This window comes from Notolabrus celidotus, chromosome 22, assembly GCF_009762535.1.
Source record: "Notolabrus celidotus isolate fNotCel1 chromosome 22, fNotCel1.pri, whole genome shotgun sequence".
Taxonomy (NCBI): domain Eukaryota; kingdom Metazoa; phylum Chordata; class Actinopteri; order Labriformes; family Labridae; genus Notolabrus; species Notolabrus celidotus.
Window position 1 is genome coordinate 9,370,539 of NC_048293.1, and position 26,180 is coordinate 9,396,718.

Consider the following 26,180-nt stretch of genomic DNA (forward strand, 5'->3'; position numbering starts at 1 on the left):
TATATGACTGTATAAAAAATGGACGTAGTATCTGTGACGTCCCCTTTCTGTTCCTGGGCGCTGTTTTGAAGCAAATCGTCAATGGGTGCCATGTTGGAAATGCTGAACACAACCAAATTTCGTCCGCTAGTGTGAGGTACAGAGGTGGACCTTAAGCCTTTTCGCTAACAGCTTCCTGTCAATCAAGTCAGCCATGTCCTTAATAGGGCAAAACTCGTATGTTTAATATCTTCGAAAATACAGAGTTAAAAAAAATTCACCCCTGAACATTGTATGCATACATATATATATATATATATATATATATATATATATATATATATATATATATATATATATATATATATATATATATATATATGCACTGTACAGTGTATTCCTCTCCATCTGACAATTGGATCCAATTTTCAGCCTTCGTCACCTCCTGTCCGTGTTCACGCAGAAGAAATCCTTAATTACAGAGATTAGCACATAGTGGTTCTCTTCTCACACATAATGGTCAGGTATGACAGTGATGAGAACAAAGCCAAGCATGAACAAGGCCTCAACAAGACAAAAGATGGAGACATTTTGTGTTGTTTTCATTATTACTTCAAAAGGAAGCGGTTTTGGCGCATGCCTTCTCCATTGTTGTATGTATAAATTCAAAGGGGTTTGGGGTGATTCAGACGACTAATGGAGGATAATCATGTGAATTTGAACAACGCTGCGAATGGATTGTTCTCATGTAAAAGGCTGAGGGGTGGAATGAAAGAGGATAAGCTGTGCAAATCCTTTAAAACAGCTGGAGTGAATTAAATTGAACTCTAGCTCTAAATTTAACGTCTAAAAGTATTTGAGATCTTCATCAAAAGACTCCAGGAAATTTCAAAAAAGTATGAAAATGAAAAAACAAGCATTGTTTACACCTTGTTAGATACTTCATGCCAGTGTGATATCCGTTTTATTAAAGGGACTAAAAACAGACAGGCATTTGTAACACAGGTGTCTTCATCCTGTTTAGCAGATGATAAAAAGCACGCACAAAGTCATCGAAACCAGAATTCTGGAGAGATGCCCGAAATTCACAAAGGAAAGTAAATATGTTAGCACAATCAGTGACACCCACAGTCATAGGCAGTGTTTAATTGTCCTCAAATATTCACTCATAATGTTGTCATTGTCACTTCTGAGTCATTCCATGTCCCAGACAGGCCTGGACTTGCAGAGGATTTAGGAAAAGCCTGCTCGTCCACCACAGCTTCGTAACGTGTTCACATTCCTTCACGGGATGGAGTATCACCTCATGGAGAAGCCACTTCCTGTTGAACGATGCCATATAGAAAATGAATGCGTCCCCTTTATTCGTGTTCCTATCTAACGTACACGCATTCTTCAGTCATTACAAACTGATGCTGGTCTGTTTGGTTTTTTAAAACAGGCCCAGCAAATATTAAATACACACCACCACCACGCTTGTAGCTAACGTTCGCGCATTCCTCTGGAGATGGTGGATGGCGCCCACGCATCACATGAAACAGATACTACAGATATTTTGTTGATAGTAAACACAAAATAATCATAAAATCTTTGCTTTCTGTGGGAAGGAAGTTAAAGACCAAAAAAAGATGTAAGGGCATTAAAGGACATGTTGGCTAAAAAAGCTGCTTGTCTCCTGTAAATTAGAGGATACAGAAGAATTTTTGGATACTCAGGTGCCTCAACAGGATGCAAGACGTGCAAAAGTTCAGCAAAATGACAAAGACGTCAACGGAAACTACCTTGTAACCTGAAGAAACAAAAGAAACATAAACCTGCAACTCAGTTTGCTCTTTGACCTCTGCTCTGCAACTATTGCAGAAGGAAGATCTGTTATATTTGACATCTACAGCCAAATAAACAACAGGCCTACCAGTTGATGAACAAAAAACTTTCCTTACTGGTTATCATCTTTTAGGTTAAAACAGTCAAATTTAAGGAGGTGTACCTCTTAAATGTCAACACTTTCTGGTGTCCTTAATTGTAGTAAATTGACAGTAAACAGTAGTAGTAATGTGCATCATGTGCACTACTACTTTCCCCATCGTGTTCGATCGAGACAGATGAGTCTGGTTCTATGTTAATAATTTAACATAGAGTACGGTCTAGACCTGCTATGTTTGTAAAAGCATCTTGAGATAACATTTGTTGTGATTTGGTGCTACACAAATAAAGATTGATTGATTGATATTATGTTCATGCAATAACATATTTCTTTCTTATCATAGTATAGGGTAGGTAGTACCAACGTTGTCACTGATTGAAGCCCGCTTCAACGGAGCAAGGGTCTGGGTCAGTGTTGCAAAAAATACCTCTAGATATCACTGCTACTATCAATAATGCATCATTTTCACTTACGCCAGCTAGTGTGAGTCATACGCTCCCTGCGAGTTCTTTCATTCTGCTCTTGGGGTCTCTGTGATATTCAATGTGCCTTTTGACATTTTGACACTGAATCTCAAGGTTACGTTAAAAAAAAAGAACTTCTGCAGTGGATTTCGAAGAGGCCATATGACCCTGTGCTAGCTTAGCTAACAGGCTGCTAACTAGCTAACACGCTATTTCTTTGATTCAGTCGCTGATCGCTGAGATAGTTTGTGTGATTGAAAAGAACTTATCTTATTTTAACACGTTGTTGCTAAAATAAGATTTGTCTCATTAATGTTCCAAACACATATTTCAAATGAATGAACAGCCAAAACAAACAAAGCTGTTACCTTACTGTAATATCTCTGCGTGACTCATCTTAATTCTGTTTATCCGTTTTAGGCACAGTTTGTCTTTATTTGACCCATATCTACTTAGAACGTCATCATACACTCATGTTTTATGTGTCATGTAGGTTGGATGCTCTTCCTGATACTCTTTTATGTGCAGTAATGTTGGAGCAGCCTAGCACCAGAATTTCTTTATGGATTAATAATATTCATCGTCTCTTTTCTTAATATTAGACAATAAAGTACTTGAGTTGTTAATTTTTACAGATTATCCTTTCATGGTAGCGTCTAAAGCTAATTCATCCATCTGTCACCTGTTGATCTACTCTTTTATCTTCAGGGACTTCAAAGCTGTCTCCCTCTCACACTCACAAATACACACTGGCAGGTGGTGGTAAGCAGGTCTGTCCACTATTCAAGATGACCCCATGTCTTGTTGATGAAACACATCACTACCTCTGGCCTTAGCATGACCTCCTGCATATTCTCATTAAAATATTCTTCCCTGGCTTCTAAAATCATATGCTAACTGTGAGTGGTGTGAGGATATAATCAGTAATCCAAATAGATTCTCTGAGTAGTATTTGGATTTTTAATGACATAAGAGCATAACAAACCTGTGAGGAACTTTTAGTTGTGTAGATTTTGGCGCCCCCTGTGGACAAAGCCATATATTTCATGACTGCTAATTTGTCATTACATGTGTAGGTAGCATTTACCAACAAGAAAAATTGCATCATGTTGCCTTTTAACAATCAAATGTATCACTCACCTTGAATACTTGCTGTGCTACCCAGTGGCAAAAATTACAGACACGAACAATTGCATTATAGAATAGAAATCAATCAGCATATAGAGGCATCAATTTTAATTCCAATCTGTTTTGTAACCAGAAATTCCTCACAGGAGCTTTAAATGTGACTTCTTGATGTCTATGATTTTTTGTCTGTCATTTTTAAAATAAAAACGATGTATGTTCTCCTACTTCTAACTGCAATGTAAAGCATGCATCATGGATTGCATTACATTAGGCAGTTGTATGCATGTTTGTTTTTTTGTTAATAGACATTAAGCTATATTTAATTAAGCTACATTACCATAAAAAGCTACTACCAGCATGTAAACACATCCTAAATAGAAGATTTCAAATGGCCAATCATAGTCCAGGATTTTAGGGTGGCACCAGGGGTTGCCAATCAGTTTTCAAGTGGGGCCAGTGCCACTCCTGGCAGCACCTCCGGACATGCCCCTGTGTTGTTGTTAGTCTAGTCTACAGGTAGTAAAGCCTAGCTTTGTGTAGTGGTTGCCCTGAAGTTTTTTTTTCGGCTTGTATAACTCTTAAGAAGTTTTTTAATTACAGCATTAGTCATTTTTGATTTTGATATATCATCACATTTCTGTACACATTATCTCTGAAAGTGAACTAGATCAAAATAACATCATTTTTGTTAAATAAAAAAAAGGGGTTCATAAATTTACAGCCTTATAAATGAATTCCATTATTTCTTTGTGTGATATAATTGCACTCTTGGCACATTGGTAATAAAGTTAATTGGAAGGTGTTTCCACTTGGAATAACATGACTGGTGCCGTATGTGAGCTAATGCAGTGGAAAAAGAGATTCACCTGCATTCCTCTACACACCTGTTAACACCCTGAGGAGAAAAGCACCTGTTCACCGCCTCTATTTATCTTCCCCACTCAATCCAAAGTCTGCAAGCTGCAATCAGCGTCTGACTGATAAATAACTGCAGGCCCTAACACCATGTCTCATTCCAACAAGTCATGTAGGACATTAAACTGTAACAGGCGGGGCTGGTTATAAAGGCTTTGTAGTTTAGAAAGAGATGATGTTTTGATTGGATTTCGATTTTCTGTGTCCCACACAAATGACGGCGGCTGGTTTATAAGACTGCTAAGACCTATTGGAACACGTCTGATTTATTTCCCCTGAGTCAAAATTCAACACAGAGAAGTAGCATTGAAATCTGACTTAACTCTTTGAGCAGGGCTTAATACTTCACTGTTAGCCACTGCTCATTGATTGGAATCTTCCAAACTAGCAAGTGATTCAGTGTTGCTCCCATATCTTGTCTCATGTTAAGCCCTTTGTGGTGCATTATTGGGTATATATAAATATGATTGCCTTCCTTATTCTACAGAGATACCTTGCAAATTAAACCAGCCTCTTAAATGTGTTTATGAATCATACTATTGTGCATGCAAAGCCATGCAGCAATTCACCTGAGCAGTGTGCCCACGTTGCACAAACTTATATAAAACACTGGGACAATGGGAAAGAGAGAGAATGCATCCTTTTCCATTAATAACCATAGACCTATCTGGAGTCCCTGAGCTCCCTTGTCTCATAGGTTCTTCTGAGTCGCTGCCGTAAACGTCCTGTTGCTGTGGATGTCCCAAACTGGAGCTGACACGGATGTGCTGGACTCCAGCAGCAACAGCTACTACTACTACTACTACTATTTGTCTCATCACTGTCATCGCTATCTCTCTCTCTTATTCTCTAACCCTCTTTCCAACCCCAACTCGGTCGAGGCAGATGTCTGTCTAACATGAGTCTGGTTCTGCTCGAGGTTTCTGCCTCTTCAAAGGAAGTTTTTCCTCACCGCTGTAACTAGCTACATACTGCGAGGTGCAATGCTCATGATGGATTAAGATGAGATAAGATCGAGTCCTGTCAGTAAGAGGGGACTGGATCTTATCCTGTCTTGGTGCTGGGTCTTTGTTAGTTATTTGACATAGATTATGGTCTAGACCTGCTATTATTTTTCAATGTGTCTTGAGATAATGTTTGTTGTGATTTGGCACTATACAAATAAAGATTGATTGATTGATTGATTGATTGATTGATTGATTGATTGATTGATTGATTGATTGATTGATTGGTTGGTTGATTGGTTGATTGATTGGTTGGTTGATTGATTTGTTGAATAATTGAAAAAATATATACATTTTTTTTTTATTAAAAAGTAAGTGGACTAAGGGGGAAATCACAAAGTTTTAGCTTTGGGCACTGCCATTGAAAAACTATGAAATTGGGACACTAAGGGTGTCAATCTTGGCAATCTTGCCCTTAGAATCGTCCAAGCTTTTCTCCCTCAAATGGTATACCAGGTTTTGAGACAAGCTCCCACAACATTCCAGTCACTGTAATATCTCGTATTGCTAATAAATCAAGCATGCAATATGGCATTTGGTGTGTCAAATCAATGCAGGCAATGAAACCTCTCGCAAATGAAATGATCCTTAGGTTAGCACCTTGAAACCAATGGTATTCTCCCAGAGGTAGTGTTTCACTCCCTCTGCTGGGAGGAGGGCATGCTGTTTTAGAGTTTAGGTCAAAAATCAAGGATCTTTTACCTCATTATATATCTAGTTATCAAGATTCTCAGACTAGTGAAATGGGATTTTTTTCTTAAGCTTCCTATGTTAATTTAAGGGCACACCTCCCATTTAGAGTGATGTGTAACTTTGCTCTACAGCTGCCCATGAATGTTGCCACTGTTACCTGTTGCCCTTTACCATAGTTCTTGCCAACATTGCATGTGAATGCAATGACTAGTCATATTGCGCATGATTTCTATCTGCACATGGAATATGCAAAAAAAAAAAACTCTGTAACACCCTTCAGTGGCCTTTGTTTTGTTCTGAAGCTCCAGTTATAGAAACAGCGTTGCTGACGTACTGAACTGAGTGTCCCTCCTTCACTGCTGCAATGACACAGAGAAGAAAAAACATTCCAGAGCTATTAGTCAGGGTTATAACATGATGCCAAGGCAAGTTCGTTTTTGTGTGTTTGTTTGTCTTTGTCTGTTTTCATTCAAAGACCATTTTTTTTAGAGACTAAGTATTATGGTAGAAGAATAGCTTGGGTCCTCTTACTTCTAAACATGTCGATTAGTTTTAATGGAGACTGAAAATTAATTAGGCTTGGAAATGTACTGGGAGTCTAGATAATGACACCATAGCAGTGCTCTAAGTGAGAGCTGAGAATTTACTTGCGCTTGAGAGCTAATTAAACAGATGAATCTTTTTCCCTCTGCGATGCATTTGACTTGGAACAAACAAGCTCAACGGCACCACCTACTGTCCTCTGGTGGTACTGCAGCTTACAGTCTCACAGTGGACTACAGCGAACTCAAACCGTGTTTCATAATAGATTCATTTAAATTGATTAATTAATGTGATAGTAAATCTGAATAGTCCTCCTGAAGAAAGAAAATAGATACACGAGATAACCCTGCCCTTTAACATCATTTTAATTAACAACATCCTCCTGCTCCTTACCGTCCATAGTCACGTGATCCAAGCGTAAGCGTCGTACGGTCTTACGTCAAGGCGTAGCCCGAAGCAGGTGGATTCAAGGCGGAAGTGAGATGCTCTGCGATGGTGTCCTTTTATCGAAGAGTCAGATAAACACAAAGACATGAGAAATCAAAGCTGATTTAACGGGAAGAAAATGAAATATCGGGTATCTGAGCGTCTGGTTAGTTTGTTTAATTAATAAATTACCTCTAAAGGAGAGGATGATGGATTTCAGCAGAGCCGACGGAGGCTCCTACACGGTGAGACACTTCATAAACAGTTGTCTAGTTTTCAAATTGCCTTTAAAGACTTTCACTTTTCCTTCTTTTAGACCTTTAACAGCTGTTTATCAGTCTGTATCATGTGGCCTGAAATTGCATATGGAGAAAAATGTAGATAGATAAAATATTAAGAGTACAAATGGACCGAAGATGTCAAAGGTAGTGTTGGACAAGAGCACAAAGGCGTATTTGTTTCTACAGATTACCGTGAATAGTGTGTTATTAGATTCTAAATTGGCCTCATTTCATGTTTTCTTTCTTTTATTACACAGGATAACCTCATCGGGACTCTACTTGCTATTTTTGGGAACGTGCTCGTAAGCATATCCTTAACGATTCAGGTACAAACCACAACAACATTCCTTTATACTTATTTTGCTACCAGATATTTCACATTAGCATTTCAAGTTATTAATTTGTGTTGCTTATTCTCTAATAATTGTAATTCATCTTGTCATACTGTCTGATCTTGTCATCTTGTTTGAAGAACCCTGTAGAGCTGAGCTGTGCCTCCAGTTATTTTTTTATCAGCCTTCAACCTGATATGGATAAAATATTTCACCGTACTTATCAATTCAGCAATTGTTTCTATCCATATTAGTCACCCTGTTAAACAACAGTATACCTACTGCAAGGTGACCTTACTTTCTGTGTTTGGTTAAGGCCTTCTTTGTTTTGTTTGCTTTGCGTCAACTACGTATGCTGTGGTAGACTTTGTGTTTACTTTTGTCATTGTGTCTCTCCCTTACAGAAATACAGCCATGTGACATTAGCAGGAACCAAGGACCCACGTGCCTTCTACAGGACTAAAACCTGGTGGTGTGGTTTTGTATTGACCTGTCTCGGAGAGGGAGCTAACTTTGTCTCTTATGCCTTCGCTCCCCTTGCTCTTGTAGCACCTCTTAATGCTGTGTCTGTCCTAAGTGAGTGTTTGTTTTGTGTTCTATTATGTTTTCGTAGAAGGTTATGAAAAAAGAATCACTCGAATTACCTTAGAAAAAGAAAAATTGGCAATCTCAAATGTATGCTACTTTCTGTTTTTTTCCAGCAAGCTCAATCTTGGGCCTTATTTTTCTACGTGAGAAATCTAAACCGAAGGACTTTGCAAGTAAGTTCAACATATGGTTGTGAGTGAGAATGTGGTTGCAGTAGCTCTTACACTCATGCAAATAGCACAGAGCTTATGTCATTGTATTCAAATCTGTAATCAGCATGGTGTCACTTTGCAAACTTCAAAATGTCTCCTCACATCCTGCAGAATAATGCCATCAAAAATATAGTTATCCTTATAGTTCTTAAGGTCACATTAAGTGTCCTTCTTCTTGTTATTCCATGTTATTTCAGAGCGCTTTGGGCTGTCCGTCTTGGGCGTCATCCTTACCATCGGGGGAACGTACCTCTTTGTTGCATTTGGACCAAACTCTCATGAGAAACTTAAAGCTGAAAACATTGTGAAACACATTGTAGGATGGCCTGTTCTCTTGTACCTGGTAAGTTGATTCTATGACATTTGAAATCGAGTGTAGCAGTTAAATTTGAAATAAGGAAACTGGATATAAAATACAACTTATTACCTGAAAAAAAACCCACAAAAAAACAAAGGGGTTTGTTAATGTAAAACAAGTTAATTTACACTTATAGGCCTACCCAATATAATTTCTACCTGTACAATAGGTTTAAATGTGCATAATATTATTGTAACTCTACTATTATCAGTACCTCTACTAATTTATTAACTTTGGGAAGGCTTTTTTTGCAGTGACTGTCAAGGATGTTAGGGTTAGGCACAGTGGCAACTCTTTCTCTGTTGCAACCTTTACTGTGATTGTCTGATGTGTCTCCTCACCCTGCATAATTACAGGTTGTAATTGACACAGCAGGCATTTCAGTTAGTGGCATATACAATAATTACAAAGGCACCTGCACAAATGAGTCATATCAGGTGGAATATCAATTATCAGCATGTGTGAACTGTAGTCAAGGTCTAAGAAATGGTACAGTGCTGCTAGTGTATAAAGAAAGAGGCAAGAGGAGGCTGTCGAGTCCCACCCTGAATTGCTGGTGCATTAGTCACAAACTCTGAATTGTTATTTAACCTGGCAGGTAAAAGTCAATCAAAGGATAGCTTAATGCATACCAAACAATTGAGAGGAATAAAGGTAACAATTAAGGCCACTGTGAACCTCAACTGAGAGACTTAGTGGGATGTTTCCTTTAAAACCCTAAGATGCAGCCTTACAAAGGAGCTTTAATAAATGGGTGTGTGCTGCAGGGCTGCTGTATTATATCTCATATTTTTGTTCATGATTTCTTTAATTCGGTCTTTGTGGTACTTATTTTGTTCTGCACAGCATACATTTCTGATCCTTGACCTTAATCGTTACCCAGCATACCACGTTTGGCTCTGGCTGTGAGGTTAATTAAGCTTTATTTAACTTGGCAATGACACCAGTGCTTACTTGTGTGTTTTATTTCATTTGATATTTATAAGAGAGTCAGTACCTTCAATTCTGAGGCCATGGTTCTCTGCCGGACTGCTCTCTCTTGTTGGGGAGCAAGAGAGGGCAAGGCAAACTCCCCAAGTGAGTGAGTTTAAGTATGTAGCAGTTATGCAGGCGTTGTACCGAACCATTGTGGTGAAGAGGGAGCTTAGCGGGAAGGCAAAGCTTTCAATTTACCAGTCGGTCTATGTTCCAACCCTCATCTATGGTCATGAGCTGTGGGTCATGACCGAAAGAATGAGATCGTGTAAACAAGCGGCTGAAATGAGTTTCCTCCGAAGGATGGCTGGGCTCAGTCGTAGACATAGGGTCAGTAGCTCAGACATCTGGAGGGAGCTCAGAGTAGAGCTGCTGGTCCTTCCTCCGGACGCCTCCCTTTAGAGGTGTTCTGAGCACGTCCAACTGGGAGAAGGCCCTGTGGTCGACCCAGCTGGAAAGTGTTGCTGGGGAGAGGGATGTCTGGGCCGATCTGCTTGGTCTGTTGCCTCCGCGACCCAACCCTGGATAAGCGGAAGTAAATGGATGGATGGATGGATGGATGGATGGATGGATGGATGGATGGATGGATGGATGGATGGATGGATGGATGATATTTATAAGGTGGTAATTGCTGCTTTTACCCTCATTGACAGCTCCTGGAGATCATCACGTTCTGCATGCTTTTATACTTCTACAAACAGCACCGTGCTAACTACCTCGTTGTTATTCTGATGCTGGTCGCTCTGCTGGGTGAGTCTCCTGCCTTAAAGCTGCTCAATTTCATGATGTTGTTAAAGTCAAGCTACAACTAGAGCTGGGGGATACTGAAAAAGATGTTATCACAATAACATTTTTCATATCAGTCGATATCGATAACTATCATGATAGATATCAAATCATTATTTCATTAAATTTAAAGGCAGACTTTTGGTCTTGAGTGAAAGTTAAAGAAGCCAGACAGTTTGTTAGCTTGTTTCTGGGATTTCGTACTCTGATAAGCTTCTCGAATGCATCATGTTTGACAGTGCTAACAGGGAGCAGGTATTTTGTGTAAGATGAGATTTTCCCAAATTTTTTGTTTGTAGATTCTTATTTTTTTCAGATCATTTGCATAATTTGATTTAAATTTAACACCAAGATATATCAAATTTTTTACTTTATATTAGTTTAGTAGAGTATTGTTTTGAATAGTGCACTCCCCTTTAAGATTACTAAGGGTTAAGGCTTACCGCTTACCCTGCAACATGATTGGGTGTTCAATGTCGTCTTCTTCTGTTTACTGTTGGGTGGCAACTAGCGTTCAAGGCACATTAGCGCCCCCTCTCTTTCCAGTGGTTGGGATGTGTAATAACAGGTTTAATATATCCCATTTGTATTGAACATTTGTTATATTTATATTAAGAAAATTACATCATCATAATTATCGTTATCGATTTATTGCCCAGCCCTAGCTACAACACTACATTTTTTTTAATACAGTGCTACGTATTTATTTTCAAAGGGTATCTAAGCTGTATTTGCTCTGTGTTTAACTGAGCTTATTTCATTGGCTCACAGGCTCCGTCACAGTCATCACAGTGAAGGCGGTGTCAGGCATGCTCGTTCTCACCTGCGAGGGCAACATGCAGCTGGACTACCCGATCTTCTCTGTCATGTTTGTGTGCATGGTGGCTTCAGTTATCTTCCAGGCCAGGTCAGTGATACAGAACATTTACTGGGATCAAAAATGAATTCAGTGTTTCTGCTCTTACATTTTCATTGTTCACCTTCATTTTTGCTGTTTTGCTCTCTTCAGTTTTCTCTCGCAGGCTTGTAAGCTGTATGACTCCTGTCTGATCGCTAGCCTCAACTACATCCTCTCCACTGTCCTTGCAGTGGTAGCTGGTGAGTCATGGGATTCTTTACTGCCAGTTTGAATTGTGCCTGAATTGACAGGCGAATACAAAACACTGCCCGGCACAAAAGATGAGGAGGAACACTCTGGAGTTTCATTAATAGACTGCTTTGCTCATTCTACACACCTCTGTAGTCACAACAGAGATTTTTTAAAAAGAGTTCCTCTTTACTTGTTTTCAGGAGCTGTGTTTTACTTGGAGTTTAAGAATGGAGATGCCCTTCACATCTGCATGTTTTTGTTGGGGTGAGTGTGAAGACATCATCAGCCTTTCTCGCAAAACATTTTGATACTGTCAGAAAAGTATAAGTGTAAATAACAAAATGAAGAGAGAAATACTGCATCCTTTATGTGTGCAAAGGCTGATCAGTTTATGTTTTATGCAGAACTGCATTCTGCTTCCTGGGAGTCTTTCTCATCACCAAAAACAGGAGAAGGAGCAAAACCTTTGAGCCGTATGTCACTATGGATATGGCAAATGGTTTGTATAAACTTGAGATTTATGATTATAATTATATACATTGATGTTTCAGCATTTTAACTCTCGGTCACTTACTTAACACCATCCTCATCTTCTCCACGCTCAGGTGTCCCGGTGATTCATGATAAAGGCCTGGTTGTGCAGCCAGAATTCAATGGATCATTCTCATATGGAGCTCTTGTCAACAATGATGGAGTGGCTCCTGCTGCTTTGCCAGTCAATCTTGAGCAACCACCTGTCAGATCTCGTTCCCCTGATGCATCCCGTGGCCAGCCTGACCTAAAGACAGATTAACACTTTTGCTCTCACAGTTTTTACTCACTTGAACTTTAGAAACATTCAAGAACTCTGAAAGGCCAAGATTGCACTTGTACACAAGACCAACCTCCAGTAGCTGTTGTCCACTGGGTGCTTCAGATGCCCCTTGACTCTGCCTTACACTCCTCTCCTCACACTTTTTACTTTCTCTTATATCTTAAAACAAAACAGGACTCTTAAAGCATTCCTTTGAGAAGATGTCAGCTATATGCATTCCAAAAATGTACAGAAGAAAGTGGAATACACATGGACTCACAGAGAAATGACAGTGGATAGAGACAGTGTTTTGCCTTGAAGCATACTGCCTTGACTGTGTTAGCTCTGAGATGTTATCCCTCACTTCCATGAGTTTTAAGCAATTTTGTTCCCACTCTCTCATGGTGGGAATACACGAACCGTTCTTCCATTCAGGTTGTTGTTACTTCTTTAACCGGGTTATTTCTGTAAAAATGTTCAATAATGTAGCTGCGGACTGTCTCCGAAGACTTGCCAAGTGACTCTTTGACTTCAAGTATTATGTCTTATATGAGTGGGCTTCACTCCACAATATCCTGCTTGGAATTTCAGTGTATCATTGCTCTTCCTGATGTGACCAAACAACGGGTGAAATCGTTCTAATTTATTGAAACATTTACTGTTGTGTGCCTTAAATGAAGCTGTACACAGAATAAATAAGGATTAGGCGATACATAACTTGAAAAGCTGTAGCTGTTCAGTTATATCAGACAAATGTTATCAGCTCGTGCCTGGAATTTTAATCTGAAACACTTAAAATACTAATTTAGAAAAAGAAAAACGTTGCTTACATCTTGTGACTACTGGTAAACTGTAAAAGTGTGTTAGCCTGCACTGCAAAATCTTTTTTCTGATGAATATTTGAAATCCTATCCTGCTTGATTTAATGCCTTGATGTTTCCTATTAAAATCTTCAAATATGCAGTAATTACAGCTAAACTAACATGTTAATGTGGCACAATGTTCTCAGGTATAACTTCACATGCTGAGGGATCATACAGCAGTAATCAAAATGTCTATTCACACACGGTTAAATACTCAGTAATACATGAATTCGTCTATAATTTGTATACACTCCATCTCTACTTTTGAGGCAATATTTCCACAGTGTTTATAAAGCAGAAAGCATTTCCACAGTATTTGTAAAGTAGCTTTTTTGTTTGTATGGTGTATGTTCATGTATCAGTTCCTGTCAACTTCATCTACCTTCAAATAAAAGTAGAAAGCTTACATTTAAGCGTTTGTTGTTAAAGTCAGATTTGTAAATTATTTGAATCTTGTGTCATAAAGTACATTTGAAATAGTTCTGATGCACTTTTCATGTTTTTTTTTTTTTTATGTTTTTATTGAACTTTTCCAATATAGACACATAACCAGCAAACAATCAGAAATTGTCAAAAGGGATCACATCTCTAGTGGACAGTGTTCGTTTTACACTTTCTTGTATACAGTGACAGCGTTGAAAACATAAAAATACACAGCAATACAAACAATCCAAAGATAACCCAACCAAACAGACAAAAAGAACAAGAAAAAGAAGGTCTGTGGGGGGCCATGGTACCCATCAGAAATAGAGAGTTACAAGTAAAGCAATATGGGAAAATAAATAAATCAGAGACAGCATCCAAGTGTAGCAATCCTGCACAGTACATTGTCATTACTTATGCCAAGGTACTTCTTGAAGTTCCTACCACTCTATAACAGGCTAGTTAGATATTCCTAACTGTGATCTACCAAACCTTTCATCCAGGGGTTGCCAGTCTAGGGCCAATATAACCTAAGAGAGGGGACCATATATCAACAAATACTTTGATCTGTATTTCAGATATTCCATAGGTATTATATCAAAAATAACCTTGTGCCGACCGGCTATTGTTGGAGGTACGCAGTAAGGACACATTAAGGACTACATTTTTCCAGTAGTCATCTATATGTTTACATGTCCAAACATTTTCATTCTTTTTAAAATGAGTATAAACAAATATGTAAACTAGGAGTTTTACTTCATCCAAAATTATGTTAACATTTCTCCAGTCATGATATTGTTTTTCATGACTTTTGTAAACATCTCATCTAATCTAATGCTTCTTGGTTGAGAAGAGCCAAATGCAGGATTTAGTATACTTACTTGAGTGCGGTGTGTGTGCAGTTTTAGAAGTGTGTACTTTTAAAAGTATTTCAATTTTATGTTATTTCATACCTTTATTGCATTAAATTTTTATAGAAATTTTTTGTTCATATATACATATACTGGTATGTGTGTACTAGTGCAAAGTAACCTTACAAATAGATACATAAAGGAGCAACTAAATTACCATTGATACAACACTGCTTATCTTGTGATAATAAAATACAATGTATCAGTCACAGTTGCTATTTTACTGTGGGATATGACCACTTCTTTCCCATTACATAACATGACACCACATAAAGATTTGATAATGGTGATGATCATTTGGAAATCTATGGAAGGCAGAGCTGTGGGAAGTGGCTTTAAGTTGGGGGTGCTGTAGTAAGAGGTGCATTTGTTTTTCTTTTTGCATTTAGGTTACTTATGCAACTGATAGGTATGTGCTATAGCGCACATACATTTTATTTTTATTTATCTGGTTTGAATACAAGCTTTCAAGAGAACTTTTTATTATAAGTTCACAAATTGCAACTTCCATACCCTGTTGTTCAGCGAGGAACGTACAAGCCAAACCTGGTAAAACAGGCCCAAAAGGCAGTAAAGCGCATTGAACAGAACTTATCCAAATACATTTAGTTTTTAAGCAGGCACACACACAGGGCCCATGCATCGGGTTATTTTAAAAAGAATAATTATTTAAAATTGCTATAATTATTTCACAAATCTTCCTCAGGCATTACATTTTCAGAAAATAATACAATGGGGAAAAAACTGATTTATTGTGTTAATTAATGTATTTGTTTCAACTTATTTATGCATCCAGAAAAAAATGTGTGATGCCTTTTCCAACAGTGGGTGCTGCAGCACCCTCAGCACCCCTACTTCCCACGGCCATGATGGAAGGTATGTTTTTCTGAGTCCATTTAGTAATCAACCATTTTGCAATGATTGAGGAGACATAGTTCAAAATCCCGAATTCACCCTGATGCCCCAAAAGAATCCAACTCATCTCTGTCATGATGATTTTGTTCACAAGAAGCCTTTAAGATCCAGATGGAGTGCACAATTTAAAAAAAGATTAAGATAACTTGTTTTCTGTGTGCAACAAGTGGATTCAGACAGCTGCATTGGTTATTTTTTTTAACCAGGAAACAACGATAGAGCCTCCTTGGTTATTTTTACGTAGTGTGCCAACCCGCTGATAAGTACATAGCCTATCTGAATTTTCTCTGCCTCGTCCTTTTCACATTTAAACGCAGTTTTTCATCAGCATAGCCCTCTGTGTCACTTCACTGCTGGGTCGCCACCACACTTGAAGCAGAGCATCCTCCCCCTGCTGCATCCTGATTGGTCGCTTTGAGCCTCTGCTGGCATCTCATTGGTCTCACCTGCGGGTCCTGACGCTGGAGTAGGCTGCATCAAACAGAGTCCAATAATCCCGTAAAAACAAACACCGAAGCGCATAGACATCTGACAGCAGGCAGAAACAACCAAGCATATTAAATTTGTGTTATTAAAAAAGTCTCATCAGAGTATCGTGCATTTTGACTGCGTGAAATGGGTTGTTCCGGCCACTTTCACTAAAAGAAGTCTGGTAAGTGAAACAGGAAAGTCATATCTCATTTGAGCCGATTATAAAGGGAAAATAAACCAGTACCCTTACCAATGTACGTGCTACCACTACTTAATGCTTACTTTCGCATTAATGCAGTTGTATTTGTCGCCTAAGAATTGTATTTGGTTTCCTGAACAATGTGTTTTACCGACAGAAACTCTCACTTTCTTGCTAGCCGCCCCTGCCAAAATCCTGCACGAGTCTTTTACGTAATATCCAGGGGTATCCTTGAAGTGCACGCTATGCATAATTTAATGTCACGAGCCTTCATACGGCCATATCTGCTGCGAGGATGGTGATGTTACTGATGTCATTGCCTTCGCGTGCACTTTCTTTACGTCATCAAACGGGGATGACATTATACAAGAGTTCATGCTATGTCTGTATGTTGTTGGTATTGGTGTCATTGTCATAAGTATTTGACATTAGTTGTTTGGATGACATAGTGAAAAATATGTGGATGATAAGCGACATTAGGTTAAATGTCCCACTAGATGTCACCCTATCTCCAGTTTACTGTTGGAAGTGTCACAGTAGGGGCAGTTTTGGCCTCAACGTCAACACCCTTTTTATAATCAGTGTCCACTTTTCTGATTTATTGCTTCATTTACCTAGTTGTGAGAAAACTGCCTATTTAATTTATTTTAAATAACTTTTCTTTTAAGTAGCCTTTAACCTTTTATGTATAGATATTATATGATTATTTGCCGCCCCTGCTGTTTACAAGAATTATTATATTGTGGTAGGAATATGTAACTACAAAGAGACTGAAACATGAAACATCCATCTTTTTCCTGTCTTTTTTCCATATACCTTTTGCTCAATTTTCATGTAATTCTTTCCATCCATCTTTCTTACTTCTTCCTTTATCCTCCATCTTTACTCCCTCTGTTTCTCTTTTTTTTTTTAACCAATCCCACAGCCTGTGAGGAATCATCTCTAACAATTTAACCTTACCCTGTAATCTTCACCCGCCAGTATCTCACTATCACATCCTTCTCTGTGCTCGCTTTCCCACAAACATCCAGCCAGTATATTCATCTTATCTCCCCACTTCCCCAGCCTCCTGTGGTCCTCACCTACCTGTCTGCTGCCTCCTCAAGGGCTTCCATCAACATGCTGAGAGAGAGTTCCAAGGCATGGAGCAACGGCTCCGAGGCCTACAGCAGTGACCCTGAAGAAGACGAGGAAGAGGAAGAGGAGATGGTGTTTGGGGAGACTGACCAGGAAAGCATGGCAGAGGAGATGATGGATTTGAGCGACCTCCCAACAGCACTCTTTGCATGCAGCGTCCATGAAGCTGTGTTTGAGGAGGATGTTCACAGGGTGAGCGAGCTCTCTTTCTGAGTTGATGTTGGTGTGTGTTTGTGGGTTAGTGCATCTGTCTGTTTATGCTTGAGTCATTCTGATGAAAGGGTCGGCACATCCAAATTTCAAAGCTGCTGCAGCATGTTCATGATGCTCAGCATCTTTTGCTCACAAACGTTAGTTACTGGTTTTAGCTGCACTTTGATTGGTCAACTGCAAACACACACATAATTAAACACTTGAGCCCCTTAGTTGTAGTTTGAAGCAGGATTTGGAAATATATTTATCCAACTGTAGGGGTTGGGTGGGCTTCTGCGTTGTGTTGGACAATAATTGATGATGCTGTGACACTAGGAATCTTAAAAGTGAACCACTGTTCAATCTGACAAAGACACAATGAGACTTGACCTCCATGTAAATAACACAGCCTGATCAAACTCACATGTAATAAATATACAGCTCACAACTCATGCAATCTATATCAAACCAACATTTTCAGGTGACATTTAATTTAAATCAATATCTCAACAGGTAGCCACAGACACTTTGATATTGTGGGAAACAATAATATACGACAATAATAACAATGCAGTGACTTGGCCTAACAAATGAGACCTACTTCTCCACAGGGGAGCTGTACAAAAGCTGAGAGCAAAACAAATATATGGAAACAACCACAGAAGAAGAAAACCCATACACCAAAACACTTGCACATTATGTAGTTCTTTGGAACTCTAAATAACACATAGAAAATCACCAAGTGTTTGTGCAATCATAACAAAGACAAAACAGTGAAATATACGACGCATATACACTACAGCAGAGACTTATAGAAACACTTATAGAAACACTTAAACCTTCTCTTACACAAACTTCCTAACTTCCTATTGCTTGGAATTGTTTTTATATTCAATCTTATTTGCTTGTAAATTCATTTCAGAGTGCCAGGGTTGTAGCTGAAAGAATAAAACACACCATTAGAATACATCTCAGCATCAAATACATGTAACAGTATATCAGATCTACCATGCACTAATGATGGAGTGATGATATTCTTACTCATTTTCACATGCTGTCATTTTTTAACAGCTGTTCTTTCTGCATTTCTCTGCTGCAGCCTGTAACACCTTTAGTCTGGATTGCACATTAGCTTCTTCATCATTTTCTTATCTTCAAGTTTGCTCAGTCAGTAAAAGAGGCATCTTTGCCCTCAGTTGACTATTGCATGTTTGCAATGTGTCATATAATGCTAACTCCGCCCCAAGCTAGATATGTTAAAGGTATGTTGAGCAGTCTGTGTTCGTGAGCATGTATTCTATGAAGTCTATGACTTGCTTACATCATCACCTCATGTAGTGTGTTAGTCATATCCTCATATGATTTACCGAGGTCACACACACACACACACACTCACACACACACACACACACACACACACACACACACACACACACACACACACACACACACACACATTGCAGACTGCTTACATTTAAGATTACACGTTCTGTTTATATTCTGCTAAAGCTCCTCTGGGAAGTGTAGTCTTTGTGTGATGGCCTCTCAGAGCAGGAATACTCAGGATCACTGGATCCTGTTTTCTGGAGGAAGATACAAAGCGAATATTTTTAATTTTCTGCCCCTCTAATCCAATTATGCTGTCCTACCATCCTTCCATCCCTCCAGCTGGCATGCTTCACAACTCTCTCTTTTCTCTCCGTTTTTCAGTCCTCTGTTCCCTGTTGAGTCTGTCCATCCTTCTCTAATGTGTCTCTGCATGCTGTCCATCCAATCCCTTTCTTCACCTTCTCCTCTCTCTGATCAGTTGTTTATTTTCTTTCTCCTCCCTTAATTCTTTCAATATTCTCATCTGAAGCGTTCTTTATTTATCCTCTCTATGTATATATGCAAAGCAGAGAGGCTAAATCTAGCGCACACACAAAATCCTTTTAAACGAATCACTCCTGCTTTGTGCGCTTGCTGTTTGTACATTTGTTGCTCCTAGCGGCAGAGTCCGCTCCCCCCTCTCCCCCTTCCCTCCCTCTCTTTTTTTGCCTCCTCACTTCATTATAATTCACACTCTAGCTTTTAAGTGGAAATGCCACCCACGCACCCTTCAGTCAGAGCATGTCAATAGATTGTTCTCCATATGGCTCAATTAAACGAGTTTGACTAAAAATAGAACTTCTGACATTTGCTTAAACTTTAAAAAAAAAATGAGGACAGGAAGGGATAAGGTATGAAATAAGAAATAGGTTGCTTGTGATGTTTTCAAATTAAGAAAAGAGAGTTTATGCGGTTGTTTTTAGATTGTAGCTGTGCTGTTTGACTCTGAGCACACAAAACACAGACATGCTAACACTCAGACAGTCCGTTACTTATTCTAAGGCTTAGGGAAAAAAATCTAAATCTAGCATAGGATCCTGTAAACTCAGGATGGAATTTAGAATGTATTGTGGCTGCTAATTGCACCAAGAATTGTGCATCAGTTGCCCCCGCTATCTGATGCACCCCAAACATCCCAGTTTTTTGTGTTATTGTGACTGAGCTGAGCTGCTGGCATCTCCTCGCTCGCTCTGCTGCACAGAGCTGCACTGTGCGCTCTAAACCTGACGTTGCTCCATTCTATCCACATGTAGTATATGAGCTAGGTGGAAAAGGACACTTCTTATTCTGGAGTTGGTTTCAACCCTGGCTGGGTCACCTGAGTGTGGGTTGTATGATGTTGAAAGACCCGAAACAGCGGTACGTTCAGATGAAAAAAAAAAAACACTCTGTCATGTGTAATGGCACAGTTGGTAGTTGCATGGGTTGAGCCAAAGAAAGCCTCAGACTGACTTAAAGGGATATTTCAGTTCTGTACAGTATCCATGCTCATGCAGCGGAAGAACACCAGATGCGTCTGAAAATAGTGCCAAAACAAAGGGGGTTTCTGGCGGCAATGTCAAGAGCTGCAATTTATTTCTAGTAGAGCATGCAATTGCACCATGATGAGTGCCTGGACCATATTTTCTTAACTTTAGCGAAATTATGCGAAGGAGTTGTCCCCGTCTGCAGAGAATTGTAGCCTAGCTTGCCTGCCGGTCATCTGGGAAATTTCTCATTAAAGGGGAAGAGCTCACCGGCACTCATTGTGGCTAGCAGGAGCACTAGTGTAATGTAACTCATACTACCCCACTTCAAAAAAACTGAAATATCCCTTTAACCCCTGATTATTAAAGATAACTGCAGCTGAAACTCTCATCCACGCCTTCATCACCTCAAGACTCGATTATTGCAATAGCAACCTCTATGGTTCACCCAACACCCTCCTCAACAAATTACAATACATACAAAACTCAGCTGCACGCCTCCTCACTCACTCCCGCTCCAGAGACCACATCACCCCAGTCCTCCAGAACCTCCATTGGCTTCCCATCCCCTCAAGAATACAGTACAAGATCCTCCTCATCACATACAAAGCCCTCCATAATCTAGCTCCCTCCTACCTCACCGACCTTCTGCAGCCATACAATCCCTCCCGCAACCTCCGCTCCACCAATGCCAACCTCCTCACCCCTCTCACCAAACCCAAGCACTGAACCTGGGGGGACAGGGCCTTCTCTGTCACTGCCCCCACCCTCTGGAACTCTCTCCCCCAACACCTCAGATTCTCTCCCTCACTCACTAAATTCAAATCCGGACTCGAAACCCACCTATTTACAAAGGCTTTTAAACTACAATTGATTGATTTTTTTGTTGTTGTTTTGTTTTGTTTTATTGTTTCTCGTTTTGTTTTATTTTGCTGCCTTGCTTTTCTTTGCTTTTTTGCACTGTTTTCCTTTGCTTTCCTATTGTATCATTTATTTTCCTGTAAAGTGTCTTAGAGAATCTTTTAAAGCACTTTTATAAATAAAATGTATTATTATTATTATTATTATAATACAGTAATGTCAAAGTAATATAAACAGACTTCAAACAAAGATATATTTTTGTAGGTCTTCCAGAGCACAATAACGCTTATTAATACTCAATACCTACAAAAATGTCACTCACTGCATGTGGTGTTTGCACCGGTGCTAGTGAATTATATGTTTTTTGCTAGGAGGCCTGTTTGCATAGAAGACTGCCTGTTTTTCTCCCTACATGAATGCATAATGGGCCATTTAAATGTACACAAACATCACTGCAGCAAAGTGATGCTATTTCCTCTGCAGTGCAGTTTGTGGTGCACTTAACGCTGTGTTCGTGTTTTGTGTATTGGGGAATGTCTTTTAGTTTCATTTGCACAGGTTTAGGGGGCGCAAAAGCAGCGCAAGTCTTACATGAATCAGGCCCTCGGCTTTTATAACCTCAGTGAAGAAACAGGGACATGGCAACCTACATTTGGTGTCTTCAGGCTTTTGCCCCTTCCCAGCAGCGATATTACCTTCTGTGTGTGTTCTTAAAGGCCTGCATGCAGCAGAAGGTTAGACTGTTTCTGTACTCACACTGTGCTAGTGTGCTCTTATAGAGGGAGGGACACAGAGAGACGTGTACCCTGGTATTATAGGAAGCTCTTAGCAAGAAGTAAAAGCATTTTCCTTTTCTCTGCATCAGTGAAAAGAAAGAAAAACCTGCAGAGTTTGTCCCAATGACTAGCTTTTCGATGTAGTAAAGGGACATATTACACCACTTCTTTACCAAAATGATTTGATTTATTATTTACTCAATAATTACATTTAGATCACAAAATTAAAACTGGCCTTTTACTGAAACATCTAATGCTTATTGTTGTTCATTTACCATCCATGTTCTATTATGGGAGGCTGATGAATTCTAGATGAATAATTTCTCCAAAATTTTGCCATCACTAAGCAAATTCATTCTTAACAATGAATAGCACATCAGCATGGCGCCTGTTACATGAAAAAAAATCTATTTCTACAGATCCAAATCAAACACACACACATTGCATATTTTGTACAAAAAACCTCCCAAAGTTCTTTTTGAAACACAGAAAAAAAAGATTTGTTTCTGTAGTTTTATCATAGTCTAATTAAGGGATTATGTATAGTGAGCGGGTTGTTTCACCAAAAAGACTAAGGTAATGGTATTGGACTCCTTTCCGTGGACTGATTTGATACGATGTGTGTGATCTGGTTGTCCCTGGTGTCACCCTAACTACTCAGTGTTAGTAACCTCTTTTAGGGGGTGTTGGCCTAGCGTTTTAATCGCGCGCCACCTGTACAGAGGCTGTGGTTCTCGTCCCAGTGGGTGAGGGTTCGACTTCCTCTAGCCTTGACTATTCGCTGCATGTCTTCCCACACTCTCTGCTCCCCACAGTTCCTGTTTCTCTTCAACTTTCCTGTCAAATAAAGCCCCCCCAAAAAAATATATACATATAAAAAAGAAGGCCTTTGCACCAGAGTCAATGATCAGAATAAGTCCTACTGCAGAAGTTTAGCATTAACTTACAAGAAAATAAGTATTTAAAGGAAAAACAACACTGAAGATATGCAGAACCTAGTACAGATATCTTATAACAAGTGAACCCTTAATCAAGACAAGTCCAGTCGTCCAATACAAAGAAGAGTCTCAATATTTTCTCAACTGGTCTCTATACGGAGGAAATATTGCTTGAATATTGCAACTGCAAACACCATCATAGCTATATGTTATATTACGTTCACTAAAGCATGATGAGAAATTTGAGTCATCCTTACGATGTCTTCAAACCACTGACTGTATGTAAGAGGTTAACACAGCTTCAGCAAGTGTGGCGTCTCATTTTGAGGTGATTCATAATCTGTAACAGAGACAGAAAACAAGTGTGTGAAAGGAGTGAGGGAGGGAGGGAGGGAGGTAGAGACAGAGGTGTGAGCGGGCAGAGTAAGGAGGCAAAGTGCTTGTCAAGAGTAAGGTCAGGGAGGCCATTATATGTCGTCTCTGATAGTGCCCGGTGTAGATCAGGCCTAATCAGTGCAGAGCAAAGCTTTCATCGCTGCTCCGGCTGCTGTCAGACCGAGCTCTCCCCAATCCATAACCAGTGCAACCGAGCAAGCACCAGCTGCTAGCTTTATACAACACAGAGCCAAATGTTTTCATCTTACAGGCCAGCGAAAAACCAAACTAACTGTTTGAAGTTGTTGCTCTGTATCGTTTAAGGATGACAACCAATGAGTTGTGTTAGCTGAAATCTGTATTTAAACAATATTATGATTTTAACAATGATTAAGTGTAACTTCACACTTAATAACAAACGCTCAGGTAATTTGACTATGCAGTTTTTCTCAGCTCCTCAGAGTGTTTCAGTTTGCTTTGGTTAATTTCTATTGGTTTGACGATCTTCATCTGAAGCCACAGCTTGAGAGAAAATGTTAAAATAACCACATTATGTCTGTCTAGCACCAGTTGGCAGTCGGACAAGGTGATGTATACTTGTGAGTGCAGTCAAGCATTTTATTTGCTGAAGAGGAAACTGAACTGAACTCGGTCAGCCACAAAAATGACTCCAAAAGGGTTCATGTTAATTTCTCTACTTAATATTTAAGTATATAACGTTTTGACTTAACTGTGTGTTTGTGTGTGTGTGTGTGTGTGTGTGTGTGTGTGTGTGTGTGTGTGTGTGTGTGTGTGTGTGTGTGTGTGTGTGTGTGTGTGTGTGTGTTTATTGTTGCAAATTGGACAGTGGTTTGAGATTAACTGAGTGGGAGAAAATAATGGAAACAAATCTGTGGAAGGGGTTGAGCTACATAAATAATTAACAGAAAAACTAAATATTAAATACAAATAAACGGATCAATTAATAATAATAATAATAATTATAATAATAATAATAATAATAATAAAAAATAATTAAAGAAAAGAAAATTCAAATTAAATTAAAAAATTGAAACTAAAAATTGAAATTAAAAAATATATAATAATAATAATAATTTAAAAGAAGGAAAATGTTCAGTGGGCAAGTAAGAAATTAAGTGGGTTCAAACAGATAATAACAATAAAAATAATAATACTGATAATAATATATTAAATAAGTACTTGAATAAATAAAAGATAAATACATCATAACTACAATAATAATAATAATAATAATAATAATAATTATTATTATTATTATTATTATTATTATTGTAAAAAAAATTAAGAAACAGGATTTAACTACTAATGTACCAAAGTCAAGTGACCATATATGCTTCCAATATTGTAAAAATTAAGAACAGTATTCTTTTGTTATGTTATCATCCCTGAAACAACCAGTGTGAATATGGAACTGTATAGTTTTAATTCTATAACTGAGTTGAACTAAATTTCCCCAAAACAAAATTTAGCATTATTTTGGAGTTCACACAAGCATAATATGCTTGTGTGAACTCCACAATAATGCAAAATTTTGTTTTGGGGAAATTTTGTTCAAATTTAGTTCAACTCATTTATAGAAGGGCCTATTATGCTAAAGAACATTACGCAATAAAACACTGTCTGAAAGGTTGAATTCCAAAAGTATCTATATGCAATCTTAGACAGTTATGGAATTAATACAATATAAATGTATTGCCACCAGTTAATTTTCTATTTTGCTCACTGCATCGTACTTTACCCTGTTTACTTTACGCTAGAGCGCTTTGTATTTGCAAGAGCTTATACAGAATTGTTGTTCTTATGGGGATTTATGTTGATCTTTCACTGCGTAGCAAAGGTCCTAAGCTTGTCAAGCTTATGGGTTTTTAATCCTCAATAACAATTCGCTTACTACACATTATACTCTATATATAAAAATCATTTTGGAATGATTATATTGATTTTTAAATGATTATATTTTGCCTATAGAAAACTGTCTGTTCCTTACAGTTTGAGCTGCATCCATAGTAACGTTTCACTCTGTAGTCTTCTTAAAATGAGCTGTTATATTAAACTTAACATAATGCTAATGAGGTAAAACAACTGTAACCAACATCAAATTACTAGCCTTCTTTCTGCGCATTGATATGATTACACATAGTCTTCTGGAGTCTGTGATCAGAGCCGCATCCATAGCAACTGTCTGTTCTTCATAGCAATGGACCGTTAAATGATGTTATGTAATGACCAATCTGGATCCAGAACTTGATGTGTAATAATACAAATCTGGATGTCATGTTGCTGAATACATTGACCCTCACAATATCTTTGGTCCGTTTATTGTGTAAAGTTACATCATTTTTTAAGCAAGTCTTTTGCAAAAACAACATTGTGTGCTTCATGAAGATTATACAGTCTTTTGATCATCAAGGGGAACAAAGACTGTCAGAGAAGGGCATTTTTGGACATGTTATCCTTCAAATAGGAGCAACACATATACAATTTCATTGGCATGCATTGTATTAGGGTGAAGGCAACAAGCTCAGTCTATAAAGCTCACTCTAACAAATCTATCATAGTAACTGCCAGATAACTTGTCAGACATCTTCATTGCAGATGCCTTACAAACATTTTACAAGCTGTTCCTGTTGGTAATGCATTAGCCTTGCATCAGCGATAACTGTAAGTATGTGAAAAGTTGAACTACTTTGGCTGATGCAGCTGTTTCACTTCAGTCTGATGTGTTTGATAGTGTGACTCATATACTGGTCGATAAAGTAAGACAAGCCCAGCA

General features: G+C 38.6%; 2 protein-coding genes and 1 long non-coding RNA gene across 4 annotated transcripts in view; 2 read left to right on the forward strand and 1 right to left on the reverse strand.

Annotated features, from left to right (window-relative positions):
* Window positions 1-924: 924 nt before the first annotated feature.
* LOC117806638 lies at window positions 925-7,128 on the reverse strand. The gene is made up of 2 exons (XR_004629713.1): window positions 7,044-7,128; window positions 925-1,301 (listed from the first exon to the last, which is right to left on the reverse strand). It is a non-coding gene; the product is annotated as an uncharacterized LOC117806638 (long non-coding RNA).
* Window positions 7,071-13,767, forward strand: nipal3 (NIPA like domain containing 3). Its single transcript, XM_034675615.1, has 11 exons — window positions 7,071-7,321; window positions 7,615-7,683; window positions 8,094-8,265; window positions 8,391-8,450; window positions 8,687-8,832; window positions 10,476-10,572; window positions 11,380-11,515; window positions 11,618-11,706; window positions 11,899-11,962; window positions 12,103-12,197; window positions 12,304-13,767. The coding sequence occupies exons 1-11, from the start codon at window positions 7,283-7,285 to the stop codon at window positions 12,489-12,491; spliced, it is 1,155 nt and encodes a 384-aa protein (XP_034531506.1). The 5' UTR covers window positions 7,071-7,282; the 3' UTR covers window positions 12,492-13,767.
* A 2,304-nt stretch (window positions 13,768-16,071) lies between these two features.
* The window catches only part of rcan3 (regulator of calcineurin 3), a 59,559-nt gene continuing 49,450 nt past the window's right edge, over window positions 16,072-26,180 (forward strand). Inside the window, exons 1-2 of one of the 2 annotated variants that reach the window (XM_034675829.1) lie at window positions 16,072-16,255; window positions 17,380-17,602. In XM_034675829.1, coding sequence (XP_034531720.1) covers window positions 17,393-17,602 — 210 coding nt within the window. In that variant the 5' untranslated portion in view covers window positions 16,072-16,255; window positions 17,380-17,392. Of the gene's footprint in view, window positions 16,256-17,338; window positions 17,603-26,180 lie in introns of both variants that reach the window. The other variant, XM_034675827.1, reaches the window with a different exon arrangement.